General features: G+C 36.2%; 1 protein-coding gene across 5 annotated transcripts in view; it reads right to left on the bottom strand.

The window, feature by feature from the left end:
* GABRB2 (gamma-aminobutyric acid type A receptor beta2 subunit) overlaps positions 1,317-15,846 on the bottom strand; it is a 255,980-nt gene continuing 241,450 nt past the window's right edge. For 2 of the 5 annotated variants that reach the window (XM_013984878.2, XM_021077086.1), the window contains one exon: positions 2,216-7,342. In XM_013984878.2, coding sequence (XP_013840332.1) covers positions 6,995-7,342 — 348 coding nt within the window. In that variant the 3' untranslated portion in view covers positions 2,216-6,994. Of the gene's footprint in view, positions 7,343-15,846 lie in introns of all 5 variants that reach the window. The other 3 variants (XM_003483855.4, XM_013984877.2, XM_021077085.1) reach the window with 2 other exon arrangements.

Below are 15,846 nucleotides of genomic sequence, written 5' to 3'. Positions count from 1 at the left end.
ACCCCCACCTGTGGTAGTATTTCCTATTAGCCCTCTCACCATCCCCCACCCACAGAGGCTCATGCACACAAATACACATCCCGGACAGGTGAACATGTTCATGGATTTGAGCATTCATGTGTGTTCTCTCTGCTGGGCACATGCTGAAACTTAGCATGATGGATATCAAATGCTACCGTATGAATTTTACCAGTCTAGATGATACAGTTTGTGATTTGTAGTGTAAGCTGGCAAGAATTTGGTCTTTACTATAGGTGAGTTTTTTTTTTTTTTTTTTTTTTTAGTTGTGTTACTCCTTGGCAGCCATAGCCCCTTTTAATGATGATTTTATGGGACACTTTTGTCCTGACAGGAAGCCTGGCTCAAACTGACCATCTATGAGGTGCTGTTGGACATTTTAAACTCACCAAGAGTGAAAGACAGGAGGCCTGTCACCAACGCATTCACTGGCCTCTGGAGAGTTCCCATGAGAACGGCCACATGCTCCAAGAGGGCAGGGCCTGGGAAGCCTAGGCTCTTTTTGTCCTGTACCAGCACAAAGTCTGGCTCACAAGGTAGGTTCGCAGCAAATCTTTTCAAGAAGTGACCAAAATTAATGAGAATTGAACACACTAGGTAACCCACTTTTAATGATTGGGCAGAAAGAACTTATAAGGATTTAGGGGTGAGTCCAGCCTGGGTGGGGACCCAAGTTCTTCTCTCATGGGCAAGGTCTTATTCTTTCTCACCTTGAGTTTCTTCTAATTTTAGGACTATGGTAAGGATTAAGTAAGTATTCAATCTGCAAGGTACTTAGCATAAGGTCTTCAGCTAATATACGCTGAATGTCAAATGAATGAGTACCTCTGTTTATCATGGTTTCATGCTGGAAGCCAAGTTCTTAATTAATTGCTCATAAGTATCTAACCTAAGAAAATACTTAATAATTACTATGATGATTTAGACTCATAATAGAAGTTGTGTTACATGTTCAGAATATTCTAGAAGTGATTATAATTAACAATAGCAACAATAGTATCTACTGTTTACACACCAGTTAAGGTGTGTCCTTATGCTAAGAAATTCTTATGGATTATTTCACTTTAACCATACAACAGCCCTATGAAGGAGGCACAATTGTATTTTGCTTCAGATAAGAAAACTGAGTCAGAAGAATTAAATATCTGCACAATCATATACCTAATATGTGACGTCAGAGATCAAACTCAAGTCTGCAGTATAGCAGGTCCCAAGTTCCTAAATTTTTCATTGCTTTTCACAAGTGCCTTAATTCAACAATCTAACTTACCAGTCAAAAAAAAATTTGAACTCAATGATACACATACACACACCTTTTTAAGTTTTATTTATACTTCTTAGTTCAAGAATTACACACTAGCCAACATTATTATATATTTACATGCTGAAACTGGCTGTAATAAGTTTAAATTCAAGAAAATAATTCTTATGTGCTACTCATTTATAGTCTCATTTGTCACTATCTCTTGTATCCCAGAGATTTTAGTAGTCCTGTTTTTAGAAAGACATGAAAATAGATGCAATGATATCCACTGTGTTTTGCGTTTTTCTAGCCATTGGAAAATGTGCATTATGTGCATATTAAGAAAGGCTACAAGGTAATTAGTAAGGCTGATAATCACTACATTGTGAAGGAACTAGAATATCACTTTTTATAAAAGGACATTTCAGAACTGTGCAGGGACAATATTCATAACAGAACTATTTAAACACCCATGCAAATAAAAATTTTAAAATGTTATGGAATTTAAATTATTGTCAACTTTGTGTTTAAAATGACCATTGAACTCATATTATTGAACTTAAAAGAGAAAGATACAAGCTGATGGAACTGTCAGCTTGCTTCAGGTGGTGCCAAGACATACACATGGGCATCAGAATAACGACATGTGACAGGAGAGAGACATTTGGTTTTAAAGTTTAAAAAAACACAAAATTTTGTTTTTCTTCACTTTGAATCATATTTATCTTGACCACAAAACAAATTCTTAAAGCAAATTAAAATCTGATGCCAGCATTTTGCATATATATCTACAGAAACAGTTTACTTCAATTTCCAAATAGATATTTAAGATTTTTTCCTCTTCCCTTAAATGATGTCTTTAGGGAAGTAACTTAATTAGCATTCTGTTGGCTTCTTACTACTTTTTACAAAGTACCTAAATGTATTTGGAAAATATTTTTTAAACCTTTGGTGTGAAGCAGTGTCTTTTTTTCCCCATTTTCCCTCATTTTTCCTTTTTTCTTTCCTTTTTTTTTTTTAATAATTCTGGAGTCTTTGGTAAAAGGAATAATACTATCTAACAACGAAATGCTATTATTAAAGAAAAAAAGTTCTTGTCTATGTACTGTCTGTAACATTTATTTCTGGAGCAGGTATGGATAATAAGCATTTTTGTATCCTGTAGTGCCATCGATATAAACTTCAACTCTTTGAAAATTGAAATTTAAGTTATGTCCTTTGGTTTCTTGAACTCTTACATATTAAAAAACTCTATCAAGTTATCAGGGATCATTTCTGCTTCTTCCAGTTGCCATTTCTAAGGCAATCTCTTGGCTGTTACCTTGATTACATAAACACTACAGTGTTTCCCATAGAGGTGACAAGGGAGTAAGTAACTGAGTGGGCAAAAGGGTATGTGTGTTTGAATGTCTGTGTGTGTGCGTGTATGAGTATATGTGTGTATATTTGTGTGTGTGTGTGTGAGATTGTGTGTATAGCAAATTGAAACCCTTCTGTCTGGGATCCCAAACCATTTATGTAAAAGGGTGTTTAAATTTCTCTGCTGGGGCACTGCAGTAACTGTGCTTAGAAAAAATAAATAGAAATTAAGGGAAAAAAAGCTAAACCATTATTTGTAGCTATTGACTATTCATTTACAGCATGTTTAATTATTTACATAGTAACACATCAACTTAAGCCATAAACAGAATTAGCACGTTGCCTTACCATAAAATACAAATTAGAAGTTAAAAATATTTAAGAAATCTGTTTTAATATTTACACACACTCAGTGAAAGTTATGGTTGCTCACATTACATGGACTCTGTACACTTAGCAAAATGGTTATGGGTGCTACAGTTGAGAGTATTTGCCCTAACCAACATGGTGGGATTTAGGTTTTTTTTTTTTTTTTTCGTCCTCCTGGGAGGAATTTTTTAAAATCATTTTCTGTTTTCTTAAGACAGTTTTTGTTTTTAAATCACCAACAGACAATGTTATTGGTTTCTTTGAAAAAGAGAATAAATAGACAAGCAACGTGAAAACTAGTTAATTTCCATGTTCTGAGGTACAGTACTATTGTAGTGTCGAACTGTGCAGTGGTTCATAAGAACTGTAGGCATTGATTTGCTGATAGAGAAATGCTCAGTACCCTGTATTACTTGTTTTCAATATGTTGATTTGTTGGTTGCCAAATTTAAAATATTAATACACTTGTTTAATGAAGGAAATAAAACATATTAGCTTATTCCTTTTGTTTTCCAACATATGAATGCATATATATGTATGTTTTTATGGATCTATATATACACATATATACATGTAGATATGTTTTAAGACTTGTTTGTTGGCTGTCTGTTGCTGAGTATGAATTTAATCATAAAATTGGAACACAGTTACCTATAGAAAATGGAAATTGCCTTAGTTGCCAATTTAATGCAGGTCTTGCTTAAAACATGATTAATTTCCCCATTATGCATTCCACTGAACTTTCTCTATGCATTGTGCTTTTGACACATTTTTGTGTGTGTGTGTTCCTAATGCTAGAATGTAAAGTCTTTTGGTTCCTAAACCATTTTATTATTATTATTATTTTTTTTTCACTTAGCACTGCTTTTGAAGAAATGAGAAAAGTCTAAATGGCACTGCTAAACTCTTTCCCCTGTTATTAAATTGCAGTAGAAAGAATTGTAACATTCCTTATGCAAACACATGATTATGTTGCATGAGTTTTCAATTCTGAAAATGCATTTCATACCTACTAGCAGTCATATACAATATATATATATACAGATTGAGATCAAAGATTTCATTTAGACTGTGCATTTAAGAGTTAGAATTTGCCTATGAATTTCACAAAGATGAAAAAACACCTTAATTGCTGGCTATCTGGCTGTTTTATAATCAAAAGGAAAAACTATACATATATGTATAAACTGATAGTAATACCATTTCAGAATTGCCAAAACACACTTGTGTGGTCCTTTAGTTTAACCACTAGATATCCAGCTGACTGGTCTTTTTGAAGACTAAAAGATCTAGCACCCCTCCCTGGCCCTCCCCTAATTTGGTATCTACAGTCCAATTCAACTTAACAAAAATGTAGTTTAAGAATAAAGTCTATGTCTACCATTATCTCTGGGCAGGATGAGTCTGTTTTTTTATCTACATGGTTATTGAATGCCAATATATGGATTTTGCTCTAGGGCTTCGGTTCCAAGGTCCCATCTTTCTCCTCTTCCCTAGATTTTTCTTATCACTACAAGCAGAACTGAATCCCTGGTCATATGCTTTTGAGGCTCATTGCTGCAAAGTTGCTTCTTTCCACTTTGATTTAGATTTATCTGTTGACTTCCCTGGACATCAAAATGTTGTTATAACTATCAATGACACTACCAGGGATTTTTATGGCTTTAATGATAATTGCAAGTAAGAGCCCACTTTTAGACTTGAGCTGAGTTATCTCTAGAAAAAACCTTTCCAGAATGGCATTTTAGAGTTGTGCACCTGAGTTATCAATATGCTTCTTCCTGATATACACCACTCGAACTTTAACCCCTGGCGACAAGGGGCAGGCACTTTTATTTGTGTGATGTCCCAAAATGATTGCCCAGGGGAAAGTGTGTCCCTGGAAAAACTTGAAGAATCTTTGCTCTGAGGCCACAGGAAGCATATTGGTTGGATTCTGCCTAAAGATCATATTCAGAGGTGTTCACATGTATAACAAAAATAAATAAATAAATAAGGGCCAGAGTTTCCTATGCTGGTGAAAAAAAAATATCCCATCTTGGGGTAAATTCAGAAAGCTGGATGCTAAATAACTTTTTTTTCCTCAAATAGTGGGAATAGAAGGGCAGCAGGACTCCATCCTATTCTAAGCTGCCGAATCATCAGGGGAAGAAAACATACATACCATTTTATCTATAGGCAAATACTGGCCTTTGTTGCTATGGACAATTAGGCATGTTAATCTGAAAAGAAGTGCTTGTTTTTAAAATAGAAAAATCATCTTCCAAAGAAAAAAATCAGTCAAATCAAACTTTAAGGAAAAATGAGCAATTCACTATTTTCTCCAAGAAAGGCAAAATATGAACCTCATACTGATAGAAATAAAATATAGCAGCTTATTCTCTTTCCTGTCCAACATACGAATGTGTGTGTCCAATTATTAGAGAAAGAAGCACAATGACATAATTTAAAAACTGAATTAAAAACCATGCTTCCTGCCTGCTAGATTAAAAACCATACATCCTGCCTGACCGATTATCAGTTACATAGTTTTTTATAGTATCAACTGAGGCTGATGATATTCATCCTGTTATTGTGACTTTCTTCCAATCCTATTTTCCATGACCTTTCATAGCTTCATTGGTTAGGCAGCTGGCAACATACGCAGTGAAAGCACCTTTATAAAATCAAACCCAACAAACTCATAAACTAACCCTATTTGTGCACAAAAATTTGAAGTACTGTTTGCTATGAAAGAGACAAAGGTGGACTTCACTGCACAGAAGGAAATACAGTTCTCTCAATCTCTTCAAAGCCTTACTTTGTCTCCTAAGAATACTATCAGAATTTCAGAAGCAAGAAAATTTGGGAAAGACCATTGATCCCCTAAAGAAATGAAAAAAAATCCTTCTTTTGGAATACTGTATTAAATTCACAAATAAATTTGCAGGAAAATGTTGTAGAGACAGCTGACACTGTGAGAAAAGCACCCTGTTTCCTAATTTTGTCTGTGCTTTACATTCATATATTGGAACACCTCCCAGTGTAACCTAAGATACTTCTAATTCCACTAACTTTTCTATTTGGGATTGTCTTTTGATTATATAAATCATAAAATCTTCTTTAGGTATGCTGTCAAAAGCTTGTGGGGTTGGAGGAAAAAAAAATCTTTCTCATTCTACCTTTTCCTACTGAACACAGTATATATGGACCAGAGACTATAAGGGGCTGATAAGGGTCATGCTGCTTGCTTTAATTTTGTCACAACAGTCATTTCTGGATTTTTTAACCCTGCTTTGGGTTATTAACTCTTATTTTAACTACCTCTGAAATAGCCTTTAAAAAAAAATTTCTTTGACAATGTTCAGAAGTTTCCTCATCTCTTAGTGTCAAAATGGAAGATGTCAGAGTCGATTCTCATGCTCAAGCAAATAGAGGCTGGCCAAATTTGTTTCCTGGGTCTCTGTCTTGACTTTCCCTAGCCTGTTCAAACTACATGAGAACCTTCTAGAATCCAGTGGGAATTAACCTCCTATGGCACCATTACGATCTTAAGAAGATGGGCATAGACCATCATCAGTAAGCATGTCTGCATGACACTGAAGATTGTGTTTCATAAGCACAGTGCCATCTCAAGAGCATGCCAACCTTAGGACTAAAGATGGGGGGTATCCGGACATGATCACTTCTCAGCGAAATGACTGATGATGCTACTGAGCCTTCTAGAATATCTTCTAAATTCTTCCCCTCTGTATAGGCTGCATACTAAGCAGATAAAATGGAATACTCAGACTCAGCTTTTGTACCCATCACTTACATTTTAACTGGAAAACCACTAGGACCCTAGTGTATTCATGACTTAGCAGAAGCAACCCAAACAGTATGAAATGGACCACAGGATAGGCCAGCAACTAAGGTATTTTAGCATCACTTTTATCCTGGATTGATGTTTTCCAAGTTCTACGTCAGGCTGTACAACTGGTTTGAGGAGGGATCTAGTCCTTGCTTCCCACAGGAGGCTATGGTTTAGTTCACATAATAAAGCCAATAGACGATGTTGAAGAAGGAAAAAACCACTGGGAAGAATATGCGGGACCACCGATCTATGGCATTCACATCAGTCAAGTCGGGGATGGTGATTTTCAGCTGGGAGGCACGTCTCCGCAGGCGGCTTTTCTTCTGTGCCACGTGCCGTTCCAGAGCATTTCGGCCAAAACTATGCCTGGGCAACCCGGCTTTCCGATACTGGATGCTGGAGGCATCATAGGCCAGCATTGTGCTCCTGGGGTCTCCAAGTCCCATCACAGCCTCAGACGTGGCCATTTCATTTTTTATCTCAAGAGTGCTCAGTAAAATATTCTCATGGGGGTCCATCTGCAAGGGGGAAGAATCAAACAAGACATTCAAAACAAGAAGCTTTTATTGGTATTTATTATTCATGGCACTATGATATGTAGGCATTTATCATAGTGCTTAAGAGATTTGGCTTTGCGATTACATGATCTAAATTTGAACTGTGGCTTTGCCGCTATAAACTATGTGAGTTTCAGTTTCTTCAGCTATTAGATGGTATAATAATCTGACCCAAGAGGATTGCTGTAATGATGCAATGATATAATACACTGGCACTAGTATCATTTTCATGACTTCTTAAAGAATACAGAAAAATGGAAGGTGTTACCCCCTTTAAAGAATTTATAGTCTTGATTACAAATATAAAAAAAAATTAAACTGAACTAGGTATGAAACAGTATTAAGGGACTGATTATTGAATTGTGCTCACAATAGCAGCCTAATTACAGATGGACTCATGTTAAACTAGGACTAAAAATGGAGGAAACATTTATTAAGTACTTGATACACCTGCCAGAAACATTTTTTATATAACTTCATTTAATTGATGCTTCTTATCAATATCAGTTACAAGATGTTACCTAAGTTTGCAGTATCAATATGAATAGGATAAAGGAAGAGTTTTGAACAATAAAAATGCAGGCAACATGAGACTTGCCAAAATGCAAGAGAATCTAGAATTACAAGGAACTTGAAAATAAAAGTTGAACAAACTGTAGTAGTGGAGGGGTGAGTGGGTGAGGAACTGACTTTCCAGGGAAGGGAAGCAGGCAGGCAGGACTCAAGACAGCCGAGTTACCTGTACTGAGTTGACTTCTGGGCTCATGGAATGGAATCAGGGTGGCTATGTAGACAGGGTGAAATAAAGGATGAGTACTAACATCATGATTTGCCCAGCCTAAATGATTATGTAATATTTGTGTTTTGTTAAGAAGGAAATATTTGTATACTTTATTTTTTAATTTTATTTATTTATTTTTTTGCTTTTTTTAGGGCCACACAGCATATGGGGGTTCCAGGCTAGGAGTCAAATCGGAGCTGTAGCTGCTGGACTATGCCACAGCAACGCAGGATCCAAGCTGCGTCTGTGACTTATACCACAGCTTATGGCAACACCAGGCCCTTAACCCACTGAGCAAGGCCAGGGATCGAACCTGAGTCCTCATGGATGCTTGTCAGATTCATTAACCACTGAGCCACGACGGGAACTCCTATGTGCCTTATTTTTAAGAGGCCTCTATTGCTACAGATAATAAAACCTAATGGCAAAAAGCTATTATTAATAACAGAGTATATTTATTTTGGTGAAGACTCAGAATATAATTATTGCCAATAATTTTAAAAAATATTTTATCAATTTTTCTATATCTTATTTTGTTTCCAGTTTTACTGAGAAATAACTGACATACATCACTGTATAATTTCAATGTACAAAGTGTGATGGTTTGATTTACATATATTGTGAAATGATTTCAATAGGTTAACATCTATCTTTTCATATAAATATAATAAAAAGAAAAAGAACAAAAGAAAAAAAGAGAAACAAAATTCATGATGAGAACTCTTAGGATTTACTCTTTTAACATCTTTCCTTTATTTCATACAGCTGTAATAGCTCTATTCATAATGTTGTATATTACATTCCTAGTAATTCTTTATCTTAAAACATTTGTGCTTTTGACCACCTTCCTCCAATTTTCCCTTCATCCAAACTCTTTTTTTTTTTTTTTTGCTTTTTAGCGCTGCACCTGTATGCAGCACATGAAGGTTCCCAGGGTAGGTGTCAGATTGGAGCTACAGCCACCATCAGCCTATGCCACAGCTACAGCAACACAGGATCCAAGCCACATCTTTGACCTGCACCACAGGCTCACGGCAACACTGGATCCTCAATCCACTGAGCAAGACCAGGGATCAAACCCATAACCTCATGGTTATTAGTCGGATTCGTTTCTGCTGCACCGAAATGGGAATGCCACCTCCGCTTTTGACAACCACCAGTCTGATCTCTTTTTCTAGGAGTTTTTTTTTTTTTTTTTTTCCTTCAGATACATAAATGAGATCATGCAGCATTTATCTTTCTCTGACTTATTTCACTTAGCGTCATGACTTCAAAGTCCATCCATATTGTTGCAAATGGTAGGGTTTCCTCATTTTTATAACTGAATAATACTCCACACACAGTAAAATACTACACGCCGCATCTTCTTTATCCAATCCGATGAACATTTAGGTAGCTTTCATGCCTTGACTACTGTAAATAAAGCTTCTATGAACATGGGGGAGGAAGTGTGCAGGTATCTTAACTCAGCGTTTTGTTTCCTTTGGATATATTCCCAGAAATGTGATTGCTGGATTACATGGTAATTTTATTTTTGATTTTTTTGAAGAACGGCCATACTATTTTCCACAGTGGCTGCACCATTTCACTGAAAATGTTTTAAAGACTTGAACATAAGATCTGAAATCATGAAACATCTAGAAGAAAAATATAGGAGTAAATCTTGACATGGATCTTGGTAGCGATTTTTTGGATGTGACTCCTATTGCACAAGTAACAAAATAAAAAATAAACAAGTGGGACTACATCAAACCAAAAGAAACAAAACAGGAACAGAAACCACCAACAAAATGAAAAGTAAACTTATGGGATGGGAAAACATTTGCAAAACATATATCTGAAAAGGGGTTAATATCCAAAATATATAAAGAACACAATCAACCCCCCCCCAAAAAAAAGGCAACCCAATTTAAAAGAGGCAAAGGAGGTTGTCAGAATTTCTCCAAAGAAAACATGTGAAAGGCCAACAGGTACAGGAATAAATGCTCAACATAGCTAATTGTTAGGGAAATGCAAATTTAAATCACAATGAGGTATGATCTCACTCTTGTTAGGAAGACCATCATCAAAAAGTTAAGAGGTAACAAATGCTGATGTGGACATGGAGAAAAGGGAACCTTTGTGCCCTGTTGTGTGGATTGTAAATTGGAACAGCCACTATGGAAAACAGGATGGAGGCTCTTCAAAAAATTAAAAACAGAATACCATACAATCTAGCAATTTCACTTCTGTAACTATATCTAAAATTTTTGTAATTATAAAACAAGGGAAAAATAGGTGCAAGGATAGGTGCAAATATGGACGAAAAAAATATAATCAAATACTTAACTGAAAGACACAATGCTCTAAGCTTCATAAATTATGCATATATGAAGGCAAAAAAAAAGTTGCTAAGATTATATACCAACAATTAGGTTTCAAATGTAGCTTAATGGCCCTATATTATAAATTCAACTCAGCAATCTTTTGAGAGGCATTCCCGTCCTGGCTCCGTGGTAACAAACCTGACTAGTACCCATGAACATGTGGATTTGATCTCTGGCCTCACTCAGTGGGTTAAAGATCTGGCATTGCCATGAGCTGTGGTGTAAGTTGCAGAGGAAGCTCAGATCTGGTGGTGTTGTGGGTGTGGCATGTGCCGACAGCAGCAGCTCTGATGGGACTCCTGGCCTGGGACTTCCATATGCTGCATGTGCAGCCCTAAAAAAGAAAAAAAAATCTTTTGAGAAATAGAAGCTATGAAATATGCTGGGACATGAAAATTGACCGATTAAACTCTGCCCTCTGATAAGACATTCTGTTTACTTGGTTTATGGTAGGATTTTGCACAGGAGAAATATTAAAACAAATATATTTTGGGCTTAATTTGAAAAGTATATAAGATTTGAAAATTAAATCTAGTAAATGTGGAAACACTTCTGTCAAGGAAGGGACAGTAGTAGCTTTAATGATGGGTTTAGTGATCCTATGGGAGAAAATATATATTTCAAGGTCCTAAGTGCTAGTAGTGCTTTGTAGAAACTATCTCACAACCATCCTTTGAAAAAGAATTCTTACAGGTGAGGGCAGTCATCAAATTTACCCAAAATATAGTTATTCAGTTGTGGAGCTGGAATTCAAACCTTTAACATTAGAGTATAAAACTTGGGGGAATGAGGTATAGCTTTCAAACACTCAAGGAAAGTGAAGCAGATGCAAGTGGGAAACTGATCATCGCTTGTTATTTCAGATAGTCTGTTTATTTTCTGTTCTGAGTTATTAATTCTTAACTATCTAGGAAATAACTCTTCAGCAAAATTTCTTTGGCCACTATGCATGATGATATTTAGGAGTTGTTCCCCTCTAAGCTCGAAGACATTTGCTTTCCTGCTAAGCAATTGTAACGGCAAAGCAATATACACCAGACTAGACTGAGCTAAAAATATAAATCCATAGTAGGAGGGTTCCCTTTCTCCACATCCACTCAAGCATTTGTTATGTGTAGACTTACTAATCAAGGATGGCCTTTCTGACCGGTGTGCAGTGATACCTCATTGTAGCTTGATTTGCTTTTATCTAATAATTAGCGATATTGAGCATTTTTTTCATCTGCCTGTTGGCCACCTGTATGTCTTTGGAGAAATATCTATTTAGGTCTTCTGCCCATTTTTCAATTGGGTTATTGGTTTTTTTGCTGTTGAGTTGTATAGGTTGCTGTTTGTATATTTTAGAGATTAAGCCCTTGTTGGTTGCATCCTTTGAAATTATTTTCTCCCATTCCATAGGTTGTCTTTTTTTTTTTTAAGGTTTCCTTTGATATGCAAAATTTTGTAAGTTTGATTAGGTCCCATTGGTTTATTTTTGTTTTTATTTATATTGCTTTAGGAGACTGACCTAAGAAAACATTTGTATGGTTGATGTCAGAGAATGTTTTGCTTATGTTCTCTTTCTAGGAGTTTTATGGTATCTTATGTTTAAGTATTTAAAAACTATTTTGAGTTTATTTTTGTGCATGGTGTGAGGGTGTGGCTTAGTTTCACTGATTAACATGCAGCTGTACAGTTTTCCCAGCACCAGTTGCTGAAAAGACTTTTTCCCATTTAATAGTCCTGCATCCTTTGTTGAAGATTAATTGACCATAGGTGTCAGTTTGTTTCTGGGTTCTCTATTTTGTTCCATTGGTCTGTATGTCTGTTTTGGTATCAGTACCACACTGTCTTGATTACTGTAGCTTTGTAGTCTTGCCTGAAGTCTGGTAGAGTTATACGTGTTGCTTGGTTTGTGTTCCTCAGAATTGCTTTGGCAATTATGGGTCTCTTTTGGTTCCATATAAAATTTTGGATTGTTTGTTCTAGTTCTATGAAAAATGTCATGGGTAATTTTTTTTTGCCTTATTTTTCTTTTTAGGGCCATACCCGTGGCATATGGAGGTTCCCAGGCTAGGGATCGAATCAGAGCTGTAGCTGCTGGCGTCCACCACAGCCACAGTAACACAGGATCTGAGCCACATCACAGTTCACGGCACTGCTGGATCCTTAACCCACTGAGTGAGGCCAGGGATTGAACCTGCATCCTCATGGATGCTAGTCAGGTTTGTTAACTGCTGAACCACAACAGGCATGGATAATTTGATAGGGATTACATTAAATCTGTGGACTGCTTTGAGTACTATGGCCGTTTTAATGATATCAATTATTCCAATCCAGGACCATGAAATATCTTTCCATTTCTTTGAGTCTTCTTTAATTTCCTTGATTAATGTTTTCTAGTTCTTAACGTTTTATAGTTTTCAGCATACAAGTCTTTCACCTCCATGGTAAGTTTTATTCCTAGGTATTTTATTTTTTGGGGGGTGTGATTTTAAAAGGTATTGTATTTTTATATTCCTTTTCTAATACTTCATTGTTATTATGCAGAAACACATCTTATTTCTGAATATTATCCTGTATCCTGCTACTTTGCTAAGTTCATTGATCAGTTCGAGGTGTTTTTGTGTGGAGTCCTTAGGGTTTTCTATAAACCCTCCTTCACTGTTGGTAGGAATATAAATTGGTATAGCCACTCTGGAAAAACAGTATGAAGGTACCTTAGAAAACTAAATATAGAACTACCATATAATCCCTCAATCCTACTCCTGGGCATATATCTGGACAAAATTTACATTGAAAAAGATACATGTGCCCCTATGTTCACTGTAGCACTATTCACAATAGTCGAGACATGTCAACAACCTAAATGTCCACCAGCAGATGAATGGATTAACAAGATGTTAACTATGGAATACTACTCAGTCATAAAAAAGAACAAAATAATACCATTCGCAGCAACATGGTTGGAACTAGAGACTCTTATACCAAGTGAAGTAAGTCAGAAAGAGAAAGACAAGTACCATATGATGTCACTTATATATGGAATATAATATATGGCAGAAATTAACATATCCACAGAAAAGGAACAAACTCATGGACATGGAGAAGAGACTTGGGGTTGCCAAGGAGGAGGGGGAAGAAGTGGGATGGACTGGGAGTTGAGGGTTAGTAGATGCAAATTACTGCATTTGGAGTGGATAAGCAATGAGATCCTGCTGTATAGCACAGGGAACTGTATCTAATCACTTGTGATGGAACATGATGGAGGATAATGTGAGAGAAAAGAATGTATATGTATATATATATATGTATGTGTATATATATATATGTGTGTATGTGTATATGTGTATACACACACACAAACACACACACACACATATATATATATATATATATATATATATATATATATATATAAAAACTGGGTCACTTTGCTATATAGCAGAAATTGACAGAACACTGTAAATTAACTATAATAAAAATTTTAAAAAAATCCATAGTAACAATCATAGTCAAAATAATGTGAGCCGTGGACTACTATTAAGATAAACTTGCTCTAATTTGAGAACAAATGATCCTTGGATAATTTGTTTAATTTTAGTGGGTTTCTATTTCATTGTCTAGGAAATTCAAGATTTATTAGATGAGATAATTACTGAAACCCTATTATTTATTTATTTTTTCCCTCACAACTTAAAAATTGACTGCCACTGTGTACCTGGTGCTGTGTCATTGCTACAGTGGTGAGAAAGACAACATTGAGGCTGGTCTCCATGACACTCTCCAGAAAGATTACTGCATCTAGGGTCAAAAGACTGGCGTTCTGGCTCCTTGATCTGCTATTTGTGACCTTGGAAAAATGATTTAATCTCTCTCTTCAACTGTGAGAATAGGGTTTGGGGAGAATAATTTAGAATATGTGGGAAGAACGTGGAAAACAAAAGCACTATGAAAAGTCGATCCTTATAACATACTGTGAGTGCAGTGGGATACATACAGGCTCCAGTAAGGTGGGAAAACAAGTCAAGGAGCTATGTCTAAAATAGAAGCATTTGTGTTGCCCTTACAATGTACCTGGAATAGATATGGGTGATGAACTTTTTGTAGGAAAACCCAATCATCTCAAAGCTACTGGAGATCTTCACAGGCTGAAGTGGGAGCCTGGTGGTGGTGGGTAAGGAGCATTGAACATCTGTATCCATTTATGAAGTGCTACTCATCAATGTTATATTACATTAGAATACTTCAACTTCAAAATACAACTGCTTGGTACAACTGCTTGGATAGTATCAATTAAGGCCATTAATAAACCTGAATAAAAAATGTTTTTCCAGAAAATTCTTACCCAAAATCATGAAGCTGTAGAGAGGGATAAATTATAACCACCTTCATTTCTAATTAATCTCCCAGTTACCAAAGACATGAAGGATTTTATGCAGGTAGTAGGTTATTAGGCTGCACATCAGAGTCAAGCCCTGAAATATTGCTCCCATTACTCTGTCTTGTCCTTCCTTGAAGGACTGGTTTTCTCCACAAGGTCTGCCTCATTTTTTTTTTTTTTTTTTTTTGCATCTGCAAGTACTTGGCATGATGCCTGGCACATAGCAGATGCTCAAGAAATAAGTGCTGATTGGATGAAATTTGTGACACTCAGTAATTCAATGTCTTCATGAGTCATCAATAAGATGTATTTAATTTGGTAACACCATTCTGAAGACTGGAACTGCATGAGACTACCCCCTGAGTTCCTTTCCTTCTCTAAGGCTTACACCTCTATTTATATAGGTCCCTTGCTCTAGTAGCAGGCTCAAGTGCCTGGGATATGGAAAGAACAATTCCCATGGGGCTCTGGACCACTTCTATGACAGATGCCCAATTTTTATGCATGACAATAAACTTAATGAATAGTAACTGGTATTTTACATATTGCCTTCTTTTAGTTCTCCAATAGTCCTATGAAATAAGCAATGATCTCATGCTCAGAAAATAAGGTTAAGAAACTTAATACGAGTTCACACAGTGAACTGCAGAGCAGGAACTGGAATGAGGTCTTTTTCATTATGTCATGCTAAGGTACAGCCACAGCTCCAAACCCTTATAACACTCTGAAGCTCATAAAAGGAGAACTTCTCATTGCATGGGGGGTAAGATAAGAGTGTCTTTGTTTAAAATACATCACTAAAGATGAGAGCTAATGCAAAGTCCTGTCAACTGTTAACACGTTCAAGTAAGGAAACATCTACGGTTTAAATGTTTATCAGCCCCACCAGCAATAATCCTATTGAAGGAACTGGCCACTTCCCTGCTCTCAGTTTCTATGCTTCTGGTGTGGCTGT

This window comes from Sus scrofa, chromosome 16 (assembly GCF_000003025.6).
Source record: "Sus scrofa isolate TJ Tabasco breed Duroc chromosome 16, Sscrofa11.1, whole genome shotgun sequence".
NCBI classification, from domain to species: Eukaryota; Metazoa; Chordata; class Mammalia; order Artiodactyla; family Suidae; genus Sus; species Sus scrofa.
This window is presented reverse-complemented; position numbering and strand designations above follow the sequence as displayed.